Source organism: Archocentrus centrarchus, chromosome 15 (genome assembly GCF_007364275.1).
Source record: "Archocentrus centrarchus isolate MPI-CPG fArcCen1 chromosome 15, fArcCen1, whole genome shotgun sequence".
Classification (NCBI taxonomy): domain Eukaryota; kingdom Metazoa; phylum Chordata; class Actinopteri; order Cichliformes; family Cichlidae; genus Archocentrus; species Archocentrus centrarchus.
This window is the reverse complement of record NC_044360.1, coordinates 14493022-14512626: the sequence shown is the minus strand read 5'-3', so window position 1 is coordinate 14512626 and position 19605 is coordinate 14493022. Positions and strand designations below refer to the sequence as shown.

General features: G+C 41.8%; 1 protein-coding gene across 2 annotated transcripts; it reads left to right on the top strand.

The window, feature by feature from the left end:
- The first annotated feature begins 1918 nt into the window (after nucleotides 1-1918).
- LOC115793126 (phosphatidylinositol 3,4,5-trisphosphate 3-phosphatase and dual-specificity protein phosphatase PTEN) lies at nucleotides 1919-12531 on the top strand. 2 transcript variants are annotated; one of them, XM_030747915.1, is made up of 10 exons: nucleotides 1920-2726; nucleotides 6414-6498; nucleotides 6631-6675; nucleotides 6787-6830; nucleotides 7055-7293; nucleotides 7624-7765; nucleotides 9409-9477; nucleotides 10060-10226; nucleotides 10999-11418; nucleotides 11563-12531. In XM_030747915.1, the coding sequence occupies exons 1-10, from the start codon at nucleotides 2648-2650 to the stop codon at nucleotides 11743-11745; spliced, it is 1473 nt and encodes a 490-aa protein (XP_030603775.1). In that variant the 5' UTR covers nucleotides 1920-2647; the 3' UTR covers nucleotides 11746-12531. The 2 variants fall into 2 exon arrangements, with proteins under 2 accessions (XP_030603776.1, XP_030603775.1); XM_030747916.1 differs by lacking the exon at nucleotides 9409-9477 and having other exon boundaries at nucleotides 1919-2726.
- Nucleotides 12532-19605: the final 7074 nt, after the last annotated feature.

Here is a 19605-nt window from a genome sequence, read left to right as displayed (position 1 = left end):
TGGATAATACCATACTTACTGTTGCCATTAAAACAAACAAAAAAAAAACTGTATAAAAGGGTCAGTGGGCAGGTGTGGCCTTTTTGAGCTGCAAAGCCAAAAGTGCAATGCCACCATCTGCTGGTAAAAATGTGGAAGGGGGGGGAAGGAGAGGGAAAAAAAAGTAAACCGGCACAATCAGGTTTTGGCTTCTGTTTTAACAGGTAAGTTCAGTGACAGCATACTGTATTTACTCACTGAGATAGACCTAAAGACAGTCATCTATTCCTGCATGTTATCCTAAAAGTGTCAGATGTTCTAATAAGAATAAACCGGACTAACAGCAGTCACACTCACATTTTGTGCATTAACAGAACTAAGGGCTTGGCTCTGGATTGGCTTTGGTAACTAGACCTTTTATAACAGATTAAGGAGAACCTGAGACGCTTTCAAATTACACTTAAGAGATGGTTGAACGAACTTGGAGGACTGATTCATTTCGCCAGTCATTAAGCTGCGAGGGCTTACATCGCTACAAGATAAGTGTTCTTCAATGGGGAGAACTAGTCTTCCCTGTAAGAAGCAGATTTCTAATTAGCCTTACATGGGATCAGATCATTTAATCTGCGATGTTCCAGGTAAACCCATTTAAATCTGCTGAACTGCACCCTCGCTACTTTATAAAATCTCCAACTACTCTACACCCAACATGCCATGTCATTGTGAAATGACCAGATGTAAATCTCCTTTGTCCTACAGGCCTACATATTTCTGGATATAGGCTGTGATAATGCTCAAAATCTGATGCACTGCTTTAAGAGCAGAAGTCACATTTCCACTCAGATGTTCCGCATTGCAAGACTGCTAATTTAAAATGTCTATCAGCTGCACAGCTGTCAGGTTACATGGATTAAGCCCAGATGCCTTGTTTCCACATGTTGACTGATGTTAACACACAGTTTGTACATTAGGAGATCATTTTGCATTATGGATGTTTTATTCTGTGGCCAAAGGGGCCATTTAGCTGTAACAATAGTGGACCCTGTCTCTAAAGCTTTTATGAAAGGCAAAACACAGTGAGGTAAGGTGGTTTCTACTGATATAAATGAAATACATCAAATCTAGAGCTGCTGTTTATGTTACTCATTCATCTTCTTATTATAGCTTCAATAATGTCAGAAAACAAGGGAAGAAGGTTGTTTGTTTTGTCCAAAACCAATATTAAGAATAAGAACCTATTAAATAGGCCTATATGACATGTGAGCAGGTGGGATCAGTAGAAAATGGCACTATGGATTATTGATTGGCTCAGCTCAAACCCTAAACACAGTAATACCTACTCTATAAGTTGCTGTGAAGGATGCACCACTTGGGCCAGCTGTTATTTGAATAAATTCGCAGTTGTGCATCCTTACTATTAAAATGTCTTTAATTTTATTATCCATGTATTTATGATGGTGTTCCTCATTCCAGACAACGTGTATGACCATGCAATTAACGCTGGTATAAATTACTTGTTTTGAGAAGAAAAAAAAAGGGAAGCAGGGGAGATATTGTCAACACAAAAACATTTCCTCTGTAAAAGTAAATGCACGTCCCATGATCGCCAGTTCGCACTGATATACTTGTTATACCCGAAATGACAGTTTAAACCGCGAAAAGTGACATTACGTTGGAAACTTCCCTAATTACATCACACGTGATCACTGACAGAAGGGAGCGTCGCAAGCGGACACGTTTTTATCCTTCCGCGGCATGCACGAAATAATTCGACTTTTCGGAGTCAAAACGATTAGTCGTGTAAGCATTTCGGTTTTCAGCACATATTCTTAATTGTTGAAACCGCATTAGACGCGTGTGCGTTTGTGGGGTTTAATTAAGCTGTAGGACTATAACGACAAAGGCGGCAGGATATGTGCTCTAAAATCCCAGCCTGCTCTACCTTCTTTTTTTCCTTCTGTGGAGGCCATGATGGGAGCCTGAGAGTTCAGCTGGAGCCAGAGGAGCGAGAAAAGAAGATGATTTCCCGGGACGGAACTGTCAGAACAGGCTGTACACATTGCTGAGCTTCGTATAGTTTCTATACATCAAAGGTGGAGCCTGTCACTTTTTTTCAGATGTGTTCCTGGCAATCAGTCGATGACAATGTTGAATCGTTAGAGGGCTTTTGGATCGAAAAAGGAGGTAGCATTAGCCATTGTTGCTAGCTAGCTGTGCTAGCTAGCTAGTTAGCTAGCAAGCTAGCTACGTCTTAGTGACTGGATACGGGTTTAGAGAACCGGTGAGTTCTCTGTCTTCTTGCTGTCAATTGCGGCAGCTGCCATTGAGTTTTCAGCTTGGACCTTGCCCGGCATTCTGAAGTCTTTTCGCCTGAGGACAACTGCATGTATTTTATCAGAGGGTTTTTGCAAAACGAATTGCAAGATTGGGAAAGTCGGGCCTGCGAGGAGCAGAGCAAGGCCCGTCTTTATGATCCAGAGGAAGCCTTTCTAATCCTACCGACAGCCACCGCTACTGCTGGCTAGCACGTCTCCGTGAGGAATTGGAATATTCAGCAGTCAGCGACCGAGGGCAGACCCGGTGACTGCGACATACACGGCCAAACCACCGATACTAAATAAACTTGTTTTCACCAGTTACCCCAAATAGACTCCTGTCACCTGCTACAATGTCGTCGATTATAAAAGAAATGGTCAGTCGGAACAAAAGGAGATACCAAGAGGATGGTTTCGACCTGGACTTAACATGTATCCTTCTTAATTTGTGAAGCCTTCGGGCCACTGGTTACTAACATGTACTGGTTGCACTGGTTTAGGAGCACTGGAACCAGTTGGTGGAGTAACGTGAGGTAGATGGCTTCCCTGCTACTTAACGCAGCTAGCTGGCTAGTTGGTCCGACAGCGCAGCTTTGATGTCACCCAGCATGTTTGAAAGATGGTGGATCTGTCAAAGCAGCACGCATGAATACCACACTCTCATCACAGCTGGAAACCTCTGTTAAGCTGGACGTTGGTCTGTGTGTTTAAATGTGACAGGTCATTTTAACCCGGGTGAACCTGGCTGAAGGTTGTGAAATTGTTAGTCATTTGGTCAGTATTTATCATTTTTTAAATAATTTCCTGTTGTAAGTGTATAATATTTGTTTTGGGTTATCTTTGTCGTTCATGTACATTTGGATAGTATATAAGGAACTTGAATCTGAGGGGGTTATTATGACAGTTGAGTAAATGTCTGAAAAGCTCCTGCCTCACTCACCTGTGTCCCCTATGGATTAGTGTTCACTGGTGGGTATAAACGCTAAAAGATTCCTTTTACTCTTATTAAGATGGTTATTTAAAAATTGCCATTTCAGGCTCCGCAGGAGGATTGACACTGACAATAGTTGACCTGGTTCACTGGTGCAGTATCCGTGCTTCTAAAGTTGGTACTCTTACTTATTTGGATTGTGATAAACTAGAATAGCAACCGATGTGGTTGACTGTGGCCAGCTAAAAAGCAAAATGTAGTGAGCTACAGTGCTTAGAGTTGGTCAGTTTAGATTAATGTGCTTTTAACTAACGGTTTTAGATTGCCTTTGTGAGCCTCAGAGTTTGACATTTCTAGTTTTAAATTAAGTTGCGTATTGAGACCATATTATTGTTGTTGTTTTTTAAATTTTTGTTTTGTTTTTTTATGCAACCCAGAAAAAAAATTTACTAAATGCAGCTTCTCAAATGTGAAAACTTGCTATAATCAGTTTACTGTAAGAGGACATTTAAAAATGTCATTCAGACTTTGGGACTTTTCCCCATTATTGTTAGGCGTAATGGGGGGAAAAACTAACCTAGAATCTGAAATGGCAGTGTAATCAATAATGGAAGATCCCACCATATCTGGTTCCTTTAAAGTATACAAAGAGTTGAACAGGCTGGACTATTTATGTACAGAATTTACTTTTGTTATTGTTAGTAACTTGAAAACCTTGCTGAGTGGTGCGTTTTTGTTCTTTCTTTTCTGAGTGCAGATGTAAAGCTGAGTGCTAGTTGCCTTGACTTGACACTATAGATAGAAACATACTGAAGTGATTTCAGGCAGAGCTGTCAGCTGTGATGTATGTGTGACTGCAGATGCTGATGAAAGGCGTGCCGCGCAGTATTTGATCTGATGTTTTTTGCCTGCTTTTATAATGTGGTAAATTGAATGTCATGTCTTGTCAGTGGCAGGACTCTTGTGGTGTGCTTTTACCTCTTTGTGCAGGTGTGAAGGGGGTGCACCACTCAAAAGTGGCATCTTTCTTTGGTGTGAAGCCTCCTCTTGTTCAGATGTGGGCCCTTTCGAATTATCCCTTTTATCATTTTTGGCACTGTGTCTAAAAACAATATGGGCTCGCTGCAGTTATGTAATGCAGTATCACAGTTCTGGGAATTGCCCTTAAAATAGAGTTGCCAGTGATCTTGTATCATCGTTGCTGTCTGAGTGCTCTCTCCTTCCCTCTTACCCTCTCAACCCACCACTTTGCCTCTCCTTTTGCTCTTTTTCTTTACTGCTCCCACTCTAATTCTCCCTCCCTCTGCTTGCCCCCTTTCCTCTGCTTTCCTCCTTTCCTGTCCTCCCCACCTTAGCTCCTGCCGGTTCCCACTCTCCCTATCTCCCCTCTCTCTCTCTTTCTCAGTTGTGGATTTGGCATATGCATAGAGCTGAGGCAGGGTTGGCTTTAAAGAAAAGGCGTGCCTAAAGCAGCAGATTTTCTTTTTTTTCCCCTCCTCTTTTTCCTCCTACTTGGAGCTTCCTTCAGGGGTCCCACATATGCATCTCTTTCCAGCTGCAGAAATCAAGACCCCCATGCTCTGGGCTGAAGCTCTTCCTGAAGGTTTGATGATAACATTTACAGTCTGACTGGACCCACTTTGCGTGTAGGTCTGCAAGTTAGAGTAGCCCATTAAAAAGCACCGGAAACCTGCATTTGTCTCCTAATTAGGTCTTTGAGCCCTTAATCGACAGGATTATTATAGTACAGGATCTACAGATAGGCAGCTGTGCCAAATTTCAAGGAAGTAGCTTGGCTGTATGCAAATACCACCAAAGATTTGCTATAGGGCTGGCTGAATTCAAGTATGAGGCTTGTGTTGTGCATAGCTTGGCTGTATGGAGGGGCGTGAGGGCACTTAATGAATTTCTACGACTGGGTTTTGCAGAAAATTTCCCAAAAATGGCTGAAACGGCATTAATGTTTGCTCTATGTGTCAGCCGTAGTACAGTTGACCTTGGCTTCTTGTTGTGGAAACCAGCGTTTTTCTGTGCTTTCAGGTCTGCTGATTGAACAATGAGCTGTGTGTGTCTACACTGAAAAGGGTTGACCTTGTAGGCTTTTTGCATCTACAGGTACTTGTATGCGCACACACCAGGAAAGTTGAGGATTGCATAGAGGCTGCCAGCTACACTTTCTCGCCAGAGCTGTCAGATGCGTGTGTCAAATTTTTCTGACCAGTTAAAAAGTGATTTGACTCTGGGGGAAAAATATGGTGTGCACAAAATGAAACACATCCAATTAGAAATATTCAGCCTTTCTATTTTTGACGCAGTGGAACAGGAAGTGTAAGAAAAGGTTGCCCTTTAGTCAGTGGTTAAAGTGTGAAATCCCACAGCTTATGCTGACGAGCAGACTTCAGTTACAGGTAGGCGTTGCAGCCGAGCCTTGAAGACATGCATGCCAACCAAATTATTCTTTTCAGTGCAATGTGACACTGATGTGTGCCTTTAAGAATGAATGTATGTCACCATATAATTGACTAGGACATTTTCCCTCACAGTCTTTGCAGAAATATGGACACATTTGAAACACAAGCACCACCTTTTTCCTGCACCTGCAACTGGCAGCTTGGAGCACAATGGATTTTTTTGTTTTTTTGAGTCAACATTTTTATTTATTTTTTCCTACATATGTGACTTATGTTGCCTGCTTGCAATCTCGCAGATATTCAAATGTGTCTGGCTGAATTCAAACGAGATAAGCCGAACATTTGCGATCATCCCAATATAACTTTGGGCTCTAAAAATACATGCAGGTCAGGGAGCGGAGACTCTCCTCATGCACCCACATGTGGGCCTGGCTGAAGCAGGAGCTGTTACTCCTGCCCTTGCTGCCTGCGTCTCACTGTCAAGGCCATCTGTCACAACACACAAGCACACACTGATCAGCACCCTTCCCTTTTCTCCTGTCTGTCCGTGACTACAATCACACCGCTGTAATGGCATGGGCTGAAACTTTTCCACACTTTGTTGCTCATCTCTGCATTCTTAAAGTTGTGCTGTAATGGCAAATTTGTTTGAGCAGTAATTCCTCTGAAAAGCTTTAGCTCGGATTCTTAAAGATGTGATGCTGGGTGACTTGGTAGAGGCTCCTTGATTTCCACTGGCATGCATAGTGTACATTTCCTTGACCACTACTTGAACAGATATCTACCCAAATATCATTGCAATGGGCTTTCCAGCAGAGAGACTTGAAGGCGTGTACAGAAACAATATAGATGATGTAGTACGGTGAGTGTAATCTCAGAAATATCATAAACATGTGGTTTTTTTCTGCAGTACATGATTCATTTTGCTCTTGCACGTGAGCTCATATCAATCTAATAATTTTCTTTATCTGCTTATGCCCTCCCCTGCAAACAGGTTTTTGGATTCAAAGCATAAAAACCACTACAAAATCTACAACCTGTAAGTGTTCCACATTTTGTTTGTATCTGAACTCATCTTTGTTTACATGCCAGCTTCCTCAGTGTGATTGCTAATGGGAGTTTTTTTTTTTTTTTTTGTTTGACATTTCAGCTGTGCAGAAAGACACTACGATACTGCCAAATTTAACTGCAGAGGTAGGCTGTTTTAAGTTCTCTGTAAATGCTTTTAAAAAAAAAACAACAAAAAAAAACGCTCCACCTGAAGGCCTGATGACACAAGGTCATCAGATCTCTCAAAATACTCAGCGCCTTTCTCACCCACTTTGTCCTCTGCTGACCTGTTTGCACTCTTTTTTTCTTTTTTCTTTTTTTCTCTCTTCTCATCACAACTTTGCGTGGGCTTGCATGTCACGCATTAGTTGCACAGTACCCCTTCGAAGACCATAACCCTCCTCAGCTGGAGCTAATTAAGCCGTTTTGTGAAGACCTGGACCAGTGGCTCAGTGAGGATGACAATCATGTGGCAGCCATCCACTGTAAGGCTGGGAAGGGCCGCACCGGAGTCATGATCTGCGCGTATCTCCTCCATCGTGGAAAATTCCTGGAGGCCCAAGAAGCACTTGATTTTTACGGGGAAGTCAGGACAAGGGACAAGAAGGTGAGACCACAAAACAAATGCCTTCAATTCAACAGTTTTATTATTTTAGAACAGTTGCATCAAGCCAAGCAGTGACTGATTGTTTTTGTCTGTTAAATGAGGCAAATGTTGTATAATTTTTTTCAAATAAAAAGACATTTTTATGTTCAAGAAGAAAGAAGAGAATACCGATCTCTAAAAACTGCTTTTGAAGAAATTAGTATTTTGTACAAATGATTGCCGTGGTTCCAAAGATTTGAGCACACATAGAAAACAAATAAATGTTAAACAGATAAACTAGAAGATGATCTCAGGTTGCAGATCTCTAAACATTGTTGCGTTTGTTTGCAGGGAGTGACGATCCCGAGCCAGCGCCGCTACGTCTACTACTACAGCTACCTACTGAAGCACCAGCTAGAGTACAAGCCGGTGGCGCTGCTCTTCCACAAAATGGTGTTCGAGACTCTCCCTATGTTCAGCGGGGGCACCTGCAGTGAGTCACGCTCATGTTCAACTTCAACTCCAATCTAGGGCGTAGGCATGCACACCGCTGTTCAGACAGAGCATGGTGCACCGTGGGGCTCACCCACACTGCAGTGTAGCACCATAGAGCAGAGCAGGTCATCTGTGGTAGAGTCGAGTCATCCTATGCTGTTCCCGTTTTTGTTTTGTTTTTCAGATAACTATATTAGTTTGCTGCTGTATTTAACAAACAAGGGCAGCTTCATATTGATTAAGTCCTCTTGTTGCTGCTCACAATATAGCATGTTGAACCTGATCTCCACTGGTTGTCTTAATGAAAATTTCAGCTTTTTTTTAAGATCATAGGAGCCCTTAAAAATTTTATTAACTCAGAAAGCTGCAAAGTTGAACCATTAATTTTTACTTTTTTGGCTTCTCTCAAGGGAGAGAAGCCAAAAAGGAGTTAGATTCTCTGTGGTTTAATTTCATTTTCTGTGCATGCTGTTGAGAGGAATTACAGCGTATAGTGTAGTGTGTATATGTAGTGTAGTGTAGTAGTAGCCACATAAGGTTTGACATGTTTTACTAAAATTTAATGAGGAAGTAATTTAAAGTCAAGAGAAGAATTAGATGTTTTAGTCAGTAACTTTTGGATACAATAGTACTGCACTTAGGAAGTCACTGTCGGTTGTTAGAGTGAGTATTTACATATCTCTGCATGTTTGCTTTGAATTTAATTGATATGACTGCTGTAAAATAATGTCTGCAAACATTTGCACTTGTCCCTGTTGGCGTAGTGACAGACGCAAAGCAGTCAAACCCGTTTGATTTGACAACCGTCAAAACCAAAAGCTTCATTATTACCTTCAGTGATTTCCCAAATTTCTGAGCCAAAAAAAATGGCACTTTAGTTTCATTCACTGTATTTCATGTTTCGTGTTCATATCAATGCAGAGTGTTTAGTTGTATGTAGAAAACCTTTTAGTGGTTAAAGAATGCTCTGTTTTTGGCCTCGGGGGGGTGGGAGGGGGGTGTAATTCTGCTTATCTGCTCAAATGCATCTGAGTCATACAATGTTGTGCTCTCCTCGTATCTGAATTTGTCCATTTTTAGCTGTCGGTCAGAGAAAAGCAACCTCTCCTTCATGTCTGTGGCTTTTTCACCCTAACACCTGACTGTGCTGAACAGCCCTGACTGTATCGATCCTTCTCTTTCCTGTTAACTCTGCTTAAAAAGGCCCTATTCTGAGTTTGACGTCTTCATACATATATATCACTGTTTTATGTTTTTTTCCTAGCTTTTCTAGTTTTTAGCTCACAGCAGCGATAAAATAGAAACTAGTTTAATTGGTAGAAACAGCTCAACATTCTACACTTCTCTTTATTTTCACCAAAAAAAAAAAAACTGACGTGTTGTGGTCATTTGATTTTCAGCAATTTCAAGTTCCCCCTTTGTTCCTTCCCCTTTGTGTTTCTCACGTGCACTCTAGGTGCCTTGTCAAACTTTAAGATGCACAACTCCACTTTGAAGCCACAGATTGTATGTTGTTGTTAAGAAAATCTATGTAGATGTAAATATTTGTGTAGAGCTCTTGTGTTTGTACCTGCTGTGCTGTCAAGCCCCTGACAGGCCAGCCAGGCCCTGTTTGTGATAATCTCCTTCTTTCTCTCTAAGGGGACAGTACCATTAAAAACAGGAGCGACCCGACCCCTCAGGGCTTCAAGAAAGGGAATTGGCATTGGGGTAAATGAGCCTTTCATCCATTATTATTATTTCACTCATTTGCTTTTATATGGCCCCAGAGATCCAGCAGGCAGGAGCAGTCTGAGGTATACATGTTGTTTAGGAGGAAAGGAGAAGCTTAGGGGCAAATGAAGTCATCTCCAGCACCACCCCCCACCCTGACAGGAAGTAGAAAGGGTTCAAATTCTTCTAAACGCAACGTGTTGCGCTGGTCCAAACCATGACTGTCTATCAGAATAGGGTCCTATGTCTCTGGTTCTGGGCCTCTTTGGGTGTTAAATTTAGTGGTCTGTTACTTTCCCTTTCTCCTCCTTATTTTTAATATAATGTTTTGTCACTTTTTTTTTACTTACTCAGTGGGTGGGAGGTGGTGGTGTGCTGTGCCATTTTTCTTTTGTCAAACTCATGTAATAACACTGGTATCCTGTCTCACCCTCCTGATTTACTCCCTCTTCCACTGTCGCTCACTCCTCTTATTGTGCTTTCTGTCTCTTCTTCCCCCCACCCCCTTTCCCCCACTGCCCCTCACAAATCTCCCCCATCTTGTACCTCACCCCTGTGCAACGTCAACACTTTTTCCAGATCCCCAGGTTGTGGTGTACCAGCTGAAAGTGAAGATTCACACGTCAAACCCCACTCACACGCGGCGCGAGGACAAGCACATGTATTTTGAATTCCCCCAGCCGCTGCCAGTTTGTGGAGACATCAAAGTGGAGTTCTTCCATAAACAGAATAAGATGTTGAAGAAGGTTAGTTGTCTGTGTTTGGTAGATTTCATTGCAGCTTCATTTGCTCTGTCTAATTTAGGAGCTTATTTCAGTTGTTGCGTGTCATGAAGTGACTAGGTCACAGAACGATAAGACGACGAAGCATTTTCACACTTAGCAGGGTGCCAACAATTACATTTTTATTGCCACAGTTCTCACAAATAAACCAAAAATCAAAAATGTGGTATTTTTAATATCTTGCGTTTCTGTGCCTCAGGCCAGTTTTGTCCCAAAAACTATTAAAAACAAATCAATTAGGCACACCATTGGCATGTTCCTTTAGGACAATGAGCAGGGCAACTGTAGTTTATTTTGAGGTTAATCCCTCATTTGCTGTCCTGCTGCCATAAATATTCAAATTTATATTAACCCACAGCTGAAAATAGACCCCAAGAAATGCAGTTTACTCCTGTTTGAGTAATGTTGGCTAAGAAATGTACTAGATAAATGCTCACTAATTTCTTAAAATGGCTAGGTGCAGCTGTTAACAAACCCTACTTAAACAGGAGTAAATAGTACATCAGTAGAAAGAAATGGGCTGAGTGCACAGAGGAGGTTGGAAAAATACTGAGGCTCACTAATGCATGGCCAGTTTTTCTCTGGATTTGTTGACAATAAGAAAATTGAGCAATGACCTTAATAATCCATCAACCTTAGCCAAAACAACTGTTTGGGAAGGAATTTAATCAAAAACCCAAAAAGGTTCCTTTAGATACTTCATTCACTTCATTTGTCGTTACTTCTGCCCCTGTAGGACAAGATGTTTCACTTTTGGGTGAACACGTTCTTCATCCCTGGACCAGAGGAGAGCGGGGACAAGATGGAGAATGGGGCAGTGAACAATGCAGAGAGCCAGCAGGGTCTTCCGGTGCAGGGTCTTCTGGGACTGGGACCGGGACCGGGGCACGGCCTTCAGGGGCACGGCCCTCAGGGACAGGGCCTTCCGGCACAGGGCCTTCCGGCACAGGGACCGGGATTCAGCCGACCGGGGCAGGGCCCGCTGCAAAGTGCCGAATGCAGGGACCCCTGGAGAGAAAACAACAGGGAGGAAAAGAAGGAAAGCAGCAAAGAAAGCGACAGGGACAAGGACTACCTCATCCTGACGCTTAATAAGAATGACTTGGACAAGGCCAACAAAGACAAAGCTAACCGCTACTTCTCACCAAACTTCAAAGTAAGTGCCGACAGAAGCTGTTGGTACGTAATTATATGGATGGGTGTTTGCCTGCTGTCTGTTCAGTCTTCATTTTTAACTGATTACTGTCAGATGGAAGAACAGTGGTGACACTTTTTTATATTATCTCCTCTTGATTTCCAGGTGAAGTTGTACTTTACGAAAACCGTGGAGGAGCCGAACTCCGAGGCTAGTACTTCAACATCTGTCACCCCTGACGTTAGCGACAATGAGCCAGACCATTACCGATACTCTGACACCACTGACTCAGACCCGGAAAATGAACCTTTTGATGAAGAGCAGCACACGCAAATCACAAAAGTGTGAACTCTTTTTAAACAGGAAAAGAAGAAATTATACACAAGAAAAAAGGAGAAAACTTGAATAAAAACTCAAAAGAAGAACCTTTGTCCCTTCCCTCCCCCAGACGGCAATACAATATCATCATGTCAAATGCCAATTTTAGGGAAAAAAAGATGAAATATCCTGACCAATATATTGTTTTGTTTATTCTTTTTTCTCTTTGGCACGGCCATGTACCATGTGCGAGGTATTGACACTGTTGCCCCATGGGAAAAGGTGCTGTAGCTATAAAACTGTGTTTATATATATATACATACATATATGTATATACATATATACATGCATATATAACAAACTTTTTTGTGTCAAAGACAATGGAAAGAGTACCACAATCAGGAGACAGGAGTTGAAGTGTGGGAGAAGTTAGAATGATATACTAGGACTATGCTGCTCTTCTCCTGTCTAAACCAAGGCCAGTGCTGCAGTCACTTTGTTTCACTCCCTCTCTTCTCCTCTCATCTTTTACTCTCCCCACCCTTCATCCCTCTTCCTTCCTATATTCCTTTACTGTGAATGCTTCTTGTGCTCTTTGCAGGCCGTCTCATGTGACTTTTGGCCTTTGTGCAGTGCAGACTGCATGCGGGCAGTGGGTTGGGGGTGGGCGGGGTTATAAAGAGGCTGTGATGATGTCTAAAGCATTGCCATTCCTGTTCCCACTGTGTATATGTTAAATTATGCAGAACAAGGCATCCCATGTAATTGTTAATGTTTTTTTTATCCTAAGATAATAAAAATATAATACACAAAACAGCAAGGAGGCAAGTGTTTGCAATAATGTTGACACTACATTTAAAGGACAATGGTGACTTGCATGTATTAGAATTGGCGTCCATCCCTAATAAATGTATGCAATGTTGTCCTTTTTTTTTTTTTTTTTTTTTTTTATTAAGAGAACAGCTTTGAGATGTGTCTTCTGCGTGGGGTTCCCCAGTGCTTTGAGTCACGCTCAGAAAATTACATCAGAGCTTTATGTAATTCTTTCCTCTCGCTCTTTTCAGTTAATGAAAATTGTGCAGAATGAAAATGAATTTCGTAAATGCGCGGTTGTCATCGGGCGACAAGGCCAGTGCAGTCTTTTAACTCGACACCGCTGCTGTCAAACAAAGTCGTAATTTTAAGTGACAGCACCCAGACCCTGTAATCTAAATTTTTAGCGTGTGAGATGCGAGTTTTGTGCAGCGCGCTGTGCCTAGTGAGAAAGAAATGCTGTAAAGCAGGTTGTCGTCAAAGCTGTGTTAACAGTAACTTCCTGCTTTAAAGGTCAGTGCTGCAAATAGAGAGTGGGACCTGAGTTAGGGAAGTGATGGAAGGGTTATTGTTAAAAGTTCAACTGAGGGCGAAGAGCCCACTTCAAACACTGACTCAACCAGGGAGCCGAGCATCTAATAGTCTAGTGGTAAGAAAAAGCAGAAATTGGTTGATTATATTTGGATAAGCGCACGCTTTCATTCAAGCATGGCTGGAAATTGGAATTTGTGTGACCGAGCTTCCATTTTTGTTATGTTTCTGCCAAGTAACAGATTTTCTGAGAAGCAAACTGACCTTTGAACCCTAATAAAAACATCAACATTTATGAGCCAAAAGCAGACGGACTTCATACCAGACTATCAGAGCTGCGTGTGGAGTGGTTGCTGCTGGTTAATCAAGGCGTTCTCCACATGAAATGAGCAGAGGAAGGAAAGGCTGCCAGCCCAGGAGGGAGGAGTGCGAGGCCTCTGGTAGACGAGCCTGCTCTGCTTGCAGGCTTGTGTGGCTCCCTAAATGAAAAAGTAACAGGATTAACAAGCATGTTGCTGTGATAGCAGTGCAGAAAGTGGCAAGACCCTGGCTAAAGCGTGGCCAAAAGTCTCCTGATAATAAAATAAAGTATGAATTAAACATATATTTTAAAAAAATGTTCCACCCCCAGGGGCTGGCAGTCGCATAATCCCCTTCTGCTCTATTAAGACTCGGTCCCCGGCTCTTTTGTGTTGATAGAGACATCAAAGCCAACCAGCGCAACGTCAAATGAGACAGGCAGCAGTCGCAGGGGCCCAGCTGTAATTGGCTGAGCTGAGAAGGAGGGAGAGACTCTGGTAGATTAATAATGAATGTGCTGTGCTGGGTTGCGAGAGACCAGAGAGATGCCTCAGCTCTCCACAGGCAGACAAAACTGAAGAGAACGAAGAGCCGTGACTTCAGTCAAGCTTGAGAGTCCAAGTCTTTGCTTCTGATTGCTGCTCTCATCACATAAACACTCCAGAAACGGCACATGAAATCAGAATGTATGAATGGCTCGAGTGCTTGTTACTCCAAAATCCTTGTTTGATTTCTCTCCATTACCATCTCTCATAAGATGAGGAGACGATGGAGAAGCTGGCAATTTGGAGGAATGTTTGCTTTGTATATTTGAATATGAATTTTCATTCCAATATATGGATTAAACTGTCCATTGTACATCCAGCTGAACAAAGATGAAAGATTATAGTGTTTCAGGATATGATATGAAAAAAGGCCACATCATGGACAGGAAATTATGGTTTATTACAATTAGAATCAGCTGGTAAAGATTCCCTAAGTTGCATAAGTGGTTAAGAAGATGGATAGATGGATATGTTAATGCTCATTCTAAGTTTCAGATATTTACATTAACAAGCAGTTGAACAGATGTACCTAATAAAATGAGCAGTGTGTGTGTACTTTACATCCTTACAATCAACTGTCACCTAGATTAGATTAGAAGAGATTGACTTTTTATGTTGCTACTACTGTGAGCAAGGTAATTAGCTCAAAGAACTTTTAACCAATGAAATAGTGAACAAAAATGCTTCAGGGAGGAGCTGAAGAGAATATTGGGAGAAAACAGATTAAATCTCCAGGAGTTCTTGTGACTGATGGCAGACTGAAAACCAGCTGAACACTTCTACACAAATATGTGATTTTTTTTTCTTTGGCCAAATAATGATACTGAATCAGAAATTTATGTCAAATGTTCTTTTTTTTTTCAGTTAGTCACAATATTGACATCATGACCAATTGTTAAACCTATTTTTATTTATTTATTTTTAAAAAGACATTATTTGTATTTTTCCTTGCATGTATGGCCTTCCACAGTCTAAGCCTGTGAAAAAGGGGGTTGGGGGTGGGGAAGAAGCTAACACCAAAATACAGTGATTTAAGCATAGTTTTATGATGAAATGAGAGAGGGGAGGGTAGGGGTCAGTTTGGCCTACAAAGAGAAGTTAAGTCCAAGCTGGTAACCCCATTTCCCCTCCATCTGTTGGTAGCAGTTGTAGAGCATGGCTGCACTCACCAGGACCTGGCAACCCATCCCCCAAGCCCTCCTTCTCTGGCTGACTGCACAGCTGTGTTGCGTTTGGATTAGGCCAAGAATAAAACAGGAAGTAGAAATTAAACAAAAGCTTAAACACACACACACACACACTCACACTGTAAGTTACCAAAGACTCAGCAGCGGCACGAGTGGCAGCCTGTGGAAAAAGTACACATACTCACACGTGTAGACTATCACACTCACAAATATGCACATGTGTGTGTATATATACACACACACACACACACACACACACAGTGACTGGAGTATGAAAAAGTCACACACTGCCTCTAACAAACTAACATGAGCCCAAGCCAGACCACAAGCATATAATTTCTCTGTGCCCACGCTCATGCTCACACATATGGTCTGTCTACATGCTTACTGTCTTCCCCTTCTTCGTGGTGGTCTGCTGTGAGCCAAAACTCACCCAAATCTATATTACCAGCGCCAGTATCAAAGTATTTTTTCTTATGAGATGACACACAAACAATGTAAGCCTATATTCATGACACAAATGGCTATGAATGAGATAAAGACGCCATAAGTTGCTCTAATTACTTATGCATTCACTGTGATTATCATGCAAGCTGGTTCACTTCTCCCATTTTTTTTTTAATTAATCCGCCACATTAAAGCTGGAATCCCATCCAGCTTTTCTTTGAAAGGAGATTAAGACAAATATCACAACAGCCACTGTGTTCATCAGCATATTATTAAACATATATTGTCCTTTTAACTAATTTTTTTTTAAGGCTCAAAGTATGAAAGCGCCTTCACAACACCATAAATCTGAGGAAAAATTTTTTTTATATTTTTATGTCATTATTTTTCTCTTTTATCAACTTTTGCGGTCTCACTTTCAGCAAATCCTTTGCCTGGTTTCTCTTTTTTAGCGTGAATGCCCCAAAATAGCCCACCGATAGCACACAGGAACTATGGTGAATGAGGAAGTGGAATTAGGAAGAAGAAGGAGACCTTTGGAAACATGTAGCTGTAAGAACGTGTGGAGCAGCACGGGGCTGGTTCGACAGGAAACAATGAACTCCATTAAAGTGCTTCTCGTCATGAGTTTGGACCAGTTCTTAATGAATATACGGTAAATGTTTTCAGATGTAATTTTTACTGTCAGGACCTGAGTCACCTAATGAGTCACATGAGCCCTGTTTTTTTTGTGTGTGTGTGTGTGTGTGTCTGAGTGTGCGAGGGAGAGTTTTTGTTGACATGGATATGCCAGCATGCTTTGTCAGCCTCTGTGTGTGTGTGTGTGTGTGTGTGTGTGTGTGTGTGTGTGTGTGTGTGTGTGTTCATGAATAAGAGAAGCACATGGAAACATTTACTGTACTGCTGTGGCCACTGACCCCTCCCCTTCCTTAAGACACACACCCACACGCGCACAAATTTCTTCTGTGATCAATGAGGAGCACATATGTGTCCATTGTATTGAATACGAGTCAACATTCACAGCCTGCAGCAAAAAGTCATGAAAAGAAGCATATCAGCTTTACTGTGAGGTTTTACATACTTTCAGCATACACTCACACACACACACACATTCCTACAACAGGAACTTGCATTGTGTGTCACTTAGGAACCCAGCAGTGAAAAGTGCTCCCGCTGCAGGGCTTTTATGTGTGTGAATTTGTATGCATGTGAAACTGTACGTTCATATGCCAGAGTATATGCATATATCAAACTTTACTTTGACAGGCTCTGTTCTCTACCTGACTTTTACCCTGAAATCTTAGAGCGGGCATAATCCTTCCCCTGAGCCTCCTCCTCGCTCTCTTCCTTCTCTCCATCTAGTGTCATCAGGAGGGTAATATGAGGCATATGGCTGCTGATGACAGTCCCTAATCCTCACGCTGATAACTGATAGTTACCCGCATGCTCCTCATCCCCATTTCATCCTTATACACCAAGAACAAGGGAGGGAGATGCAAGCCCGACTGCTGATACTCTTTGCTCAGCCTCACCGTCTCTCCACTCTGTGTCTCTCCCAGCTGAGAGTCATTATCTGAAATGACTGATATGAGAACGGCTGATGGACAAGACTGATATTAGTGTTTGTGCTCGAGAGTGAAAGTTAGAAATGGTACTTCAGAGTTCATACTTTCAGAGTTCCAGAGAAACTGCCTCAAAGTTCAATAGTTTTTTTTTTTTTTTCAGTTTTTAAAAGTAAATACTGTACATCTTGACAGCTCGTAAGGATGCAGTGGAAAGCCTGACATCCTCAAGCTCTAATAGTTTGTGAAGGGCTCTTATTAATAAACACGTTTGTATGACTATGCAGAATCTGTAGGGAAAGGACCGTAAGCTTTCTGGTTTCCATTGCCAAATAGTGTTGATCAGTCATCTTCCAGCTGGCTTCATCTGTATGCAGGTAAACAGTCCATGTGCAAAGCACTGGCCTTAATACAATGTTGAAACCATAAGCTATGTTCTGACAACATTCACAACAGGACTGTAAGCATGCACAAAACAGGAAATCTGAGCCCAGATTTTTATGTTTTCTGGATATATATATACTGGCTACAATGCCCCAGAGCATTAGCTGCTGCCACCAGCCGCTATCAGATGATAGCAAATGGCTTCTTAGGTTGCTAACACATTGTCTAATTAGGTAATAATAATAATGCACATTGTTTGTTTTTTGGGAATTGAATACAGTCCTAGTAGGCACAAAGATATACATATACCCTCTCCATTTATCTGGTTTCGGACATCACAAAAGTACACAGATTTGTGACCTTCTGTGGCTGGAATATACTTTTTTTTTTTTTTTATTCTTTTTTTTATTATACAACAGTACAACAGAAAGAGAACAGCAACTGCAAAAAATGCAAAATGTGAAAAACTACAGAATCATTCTTCTGTTTTTTTTGGGCAACTTTGTGACAAATTCATTCGGGAAGCAGAAACGTGTCCTGAGCCACAGAGTATTCCAGCCGAGGTCTAGTGCGGTACCACACCGGGTTGAATGAGCGGAATGTATTGGCGAAGGCACGATGGTTAGCTAGTACTGGCTGTGTGGGCCAGGGTTATAATAGTTTTGGATTTTTACATTATTGTTTAGTTTTAGTTAGTTTTTACTTTTTTTTCTCTAATTCAGTTAGTTTTAATTAGTTTTCAGAGTGGTTTTGCTTGTTTTTTATTCGTTTTTATTTTAGGTTTAATGCTTAGTTTTAGTTTAGTTTCGTTAGTTTCAGTATTAGTTTTAGTATTTTCATACTTTGTCAGGTGCAAGATTCAATGCACAAAAGTGGCTATTGTGTAATAAAAACTCAACAAAGATACCATAAAGAAATATATTCAACAACCAACAGTTCACAAGACAGCAGCACTACATGCTAAATGTGTAATAATTAGGACACACCTGAACATCAGCAGGGAGAAACAAAGAAAAAATATGAACTCCCAAACTCAATAACTTCTACAATAAACTCCCAATAAACTCCAGTGTCAGTGCAGTAGATTAACAACACCTACATGCGGTGTTTGATAAAAACAAACTCTTTGAAGGAGTCAAAGGTCAAATCCAGCTGCATCCTGATGTTCTCACCACCCGAAGCTGCTTCTGTTAGCTTGGTTAGATGCTCGCTGATTAGACTTGCAGGGTCTTTGCGGCCTCTGTACACAACCTACGGAAGTGTCCGACCTCGATCATGTCCGCATTTATGCTTGTGTAGCTGTGTGTGTTGTGTGTGTTAATTACCTTGTGGTCGTGTGCTGTGGTGACTTTTTTTTGGTCCTCGCTCTTTGTGTTCAGTTTTTTGGCTGCAAACATATTTGTCCCCGTTTTTCCACTTCCTTCATATTTCCTCACATCCATTCCGACAGCAGTCTCCCTCCAGGAATTTGCTGACAGTTGTGAGTCCTTATACTGATGCTTTAATTATTATTCCTGATTGTTATTCTCTCACTGATAAAGTAGACGGAAACGCACAAGAACTGAACAGGTTCATCACAGCGTTGCCGCAGCGTGGACCGCTTTCTCGTGCACACGCACGCACACAGCTGCCCGACGGCGCTCCCAGCTTAAACTCAGAGAGCGAAAAAATGATCAATCCACAATAATTTCAGTTAGTTTTAGTTTAGTTAAACTCACAATACAGTTTTAGTTAGTTATCGTTTTTTCCTTTTAATTGTAGCCTTTATTTATTTCAGTTAACGACAATGTTTTTTCAATTTTAGTTTTCGTTATTTCGTTCGTTTTCGTTAACTATAATAACCCTGGTGTGGGCACAGTGCTATTCAGGTCCGCAACGGTAGGACCTGGCGCTGAAACGGCCAGAGGAAGGACCTGCTTTGGGTCTGGGGATGTGGCTAGAGTAGGACTAGCATCAGGGGTGCTTGTGTTATTACATGCAGAGAAACTAGTCAGCAGATTGTCTGCTGATCAGGCAGAGGAGGAGACGGAGCAGGTAACCCGCTCAGGGGGAGATATTTCAGCACGGGCAGCAGCGGGACGGGAGCTGTTGGGGATACCCCAGTGCTAAATTTACTGATAG

Excerpts from the sequence above, each read along its gene's own strand:
- LOC115793126 (XM_030747915.1), top strand. The coding sequence starts at position 2,648 with ATGTCGTCGATTATAAAAGAAATGGTCAGTCGGAACAAAAGGAGATAC. Across the intron at positions 6,676-6,786 it reads CACTACAAAATCTACAACCT|CTGTGCAGAAAGACACTACG; the intron begins GTAAGTGTTCCA and ends TTGACATTTCAG. Across the intron at positions 10,227-10,998 it reads AGAATAAGATGTTGAAGAAG|GACAAGATGTTTCACTTTTG; the intron begins GTTAGTTGTCTG and ends CTGCCCCTGTAG.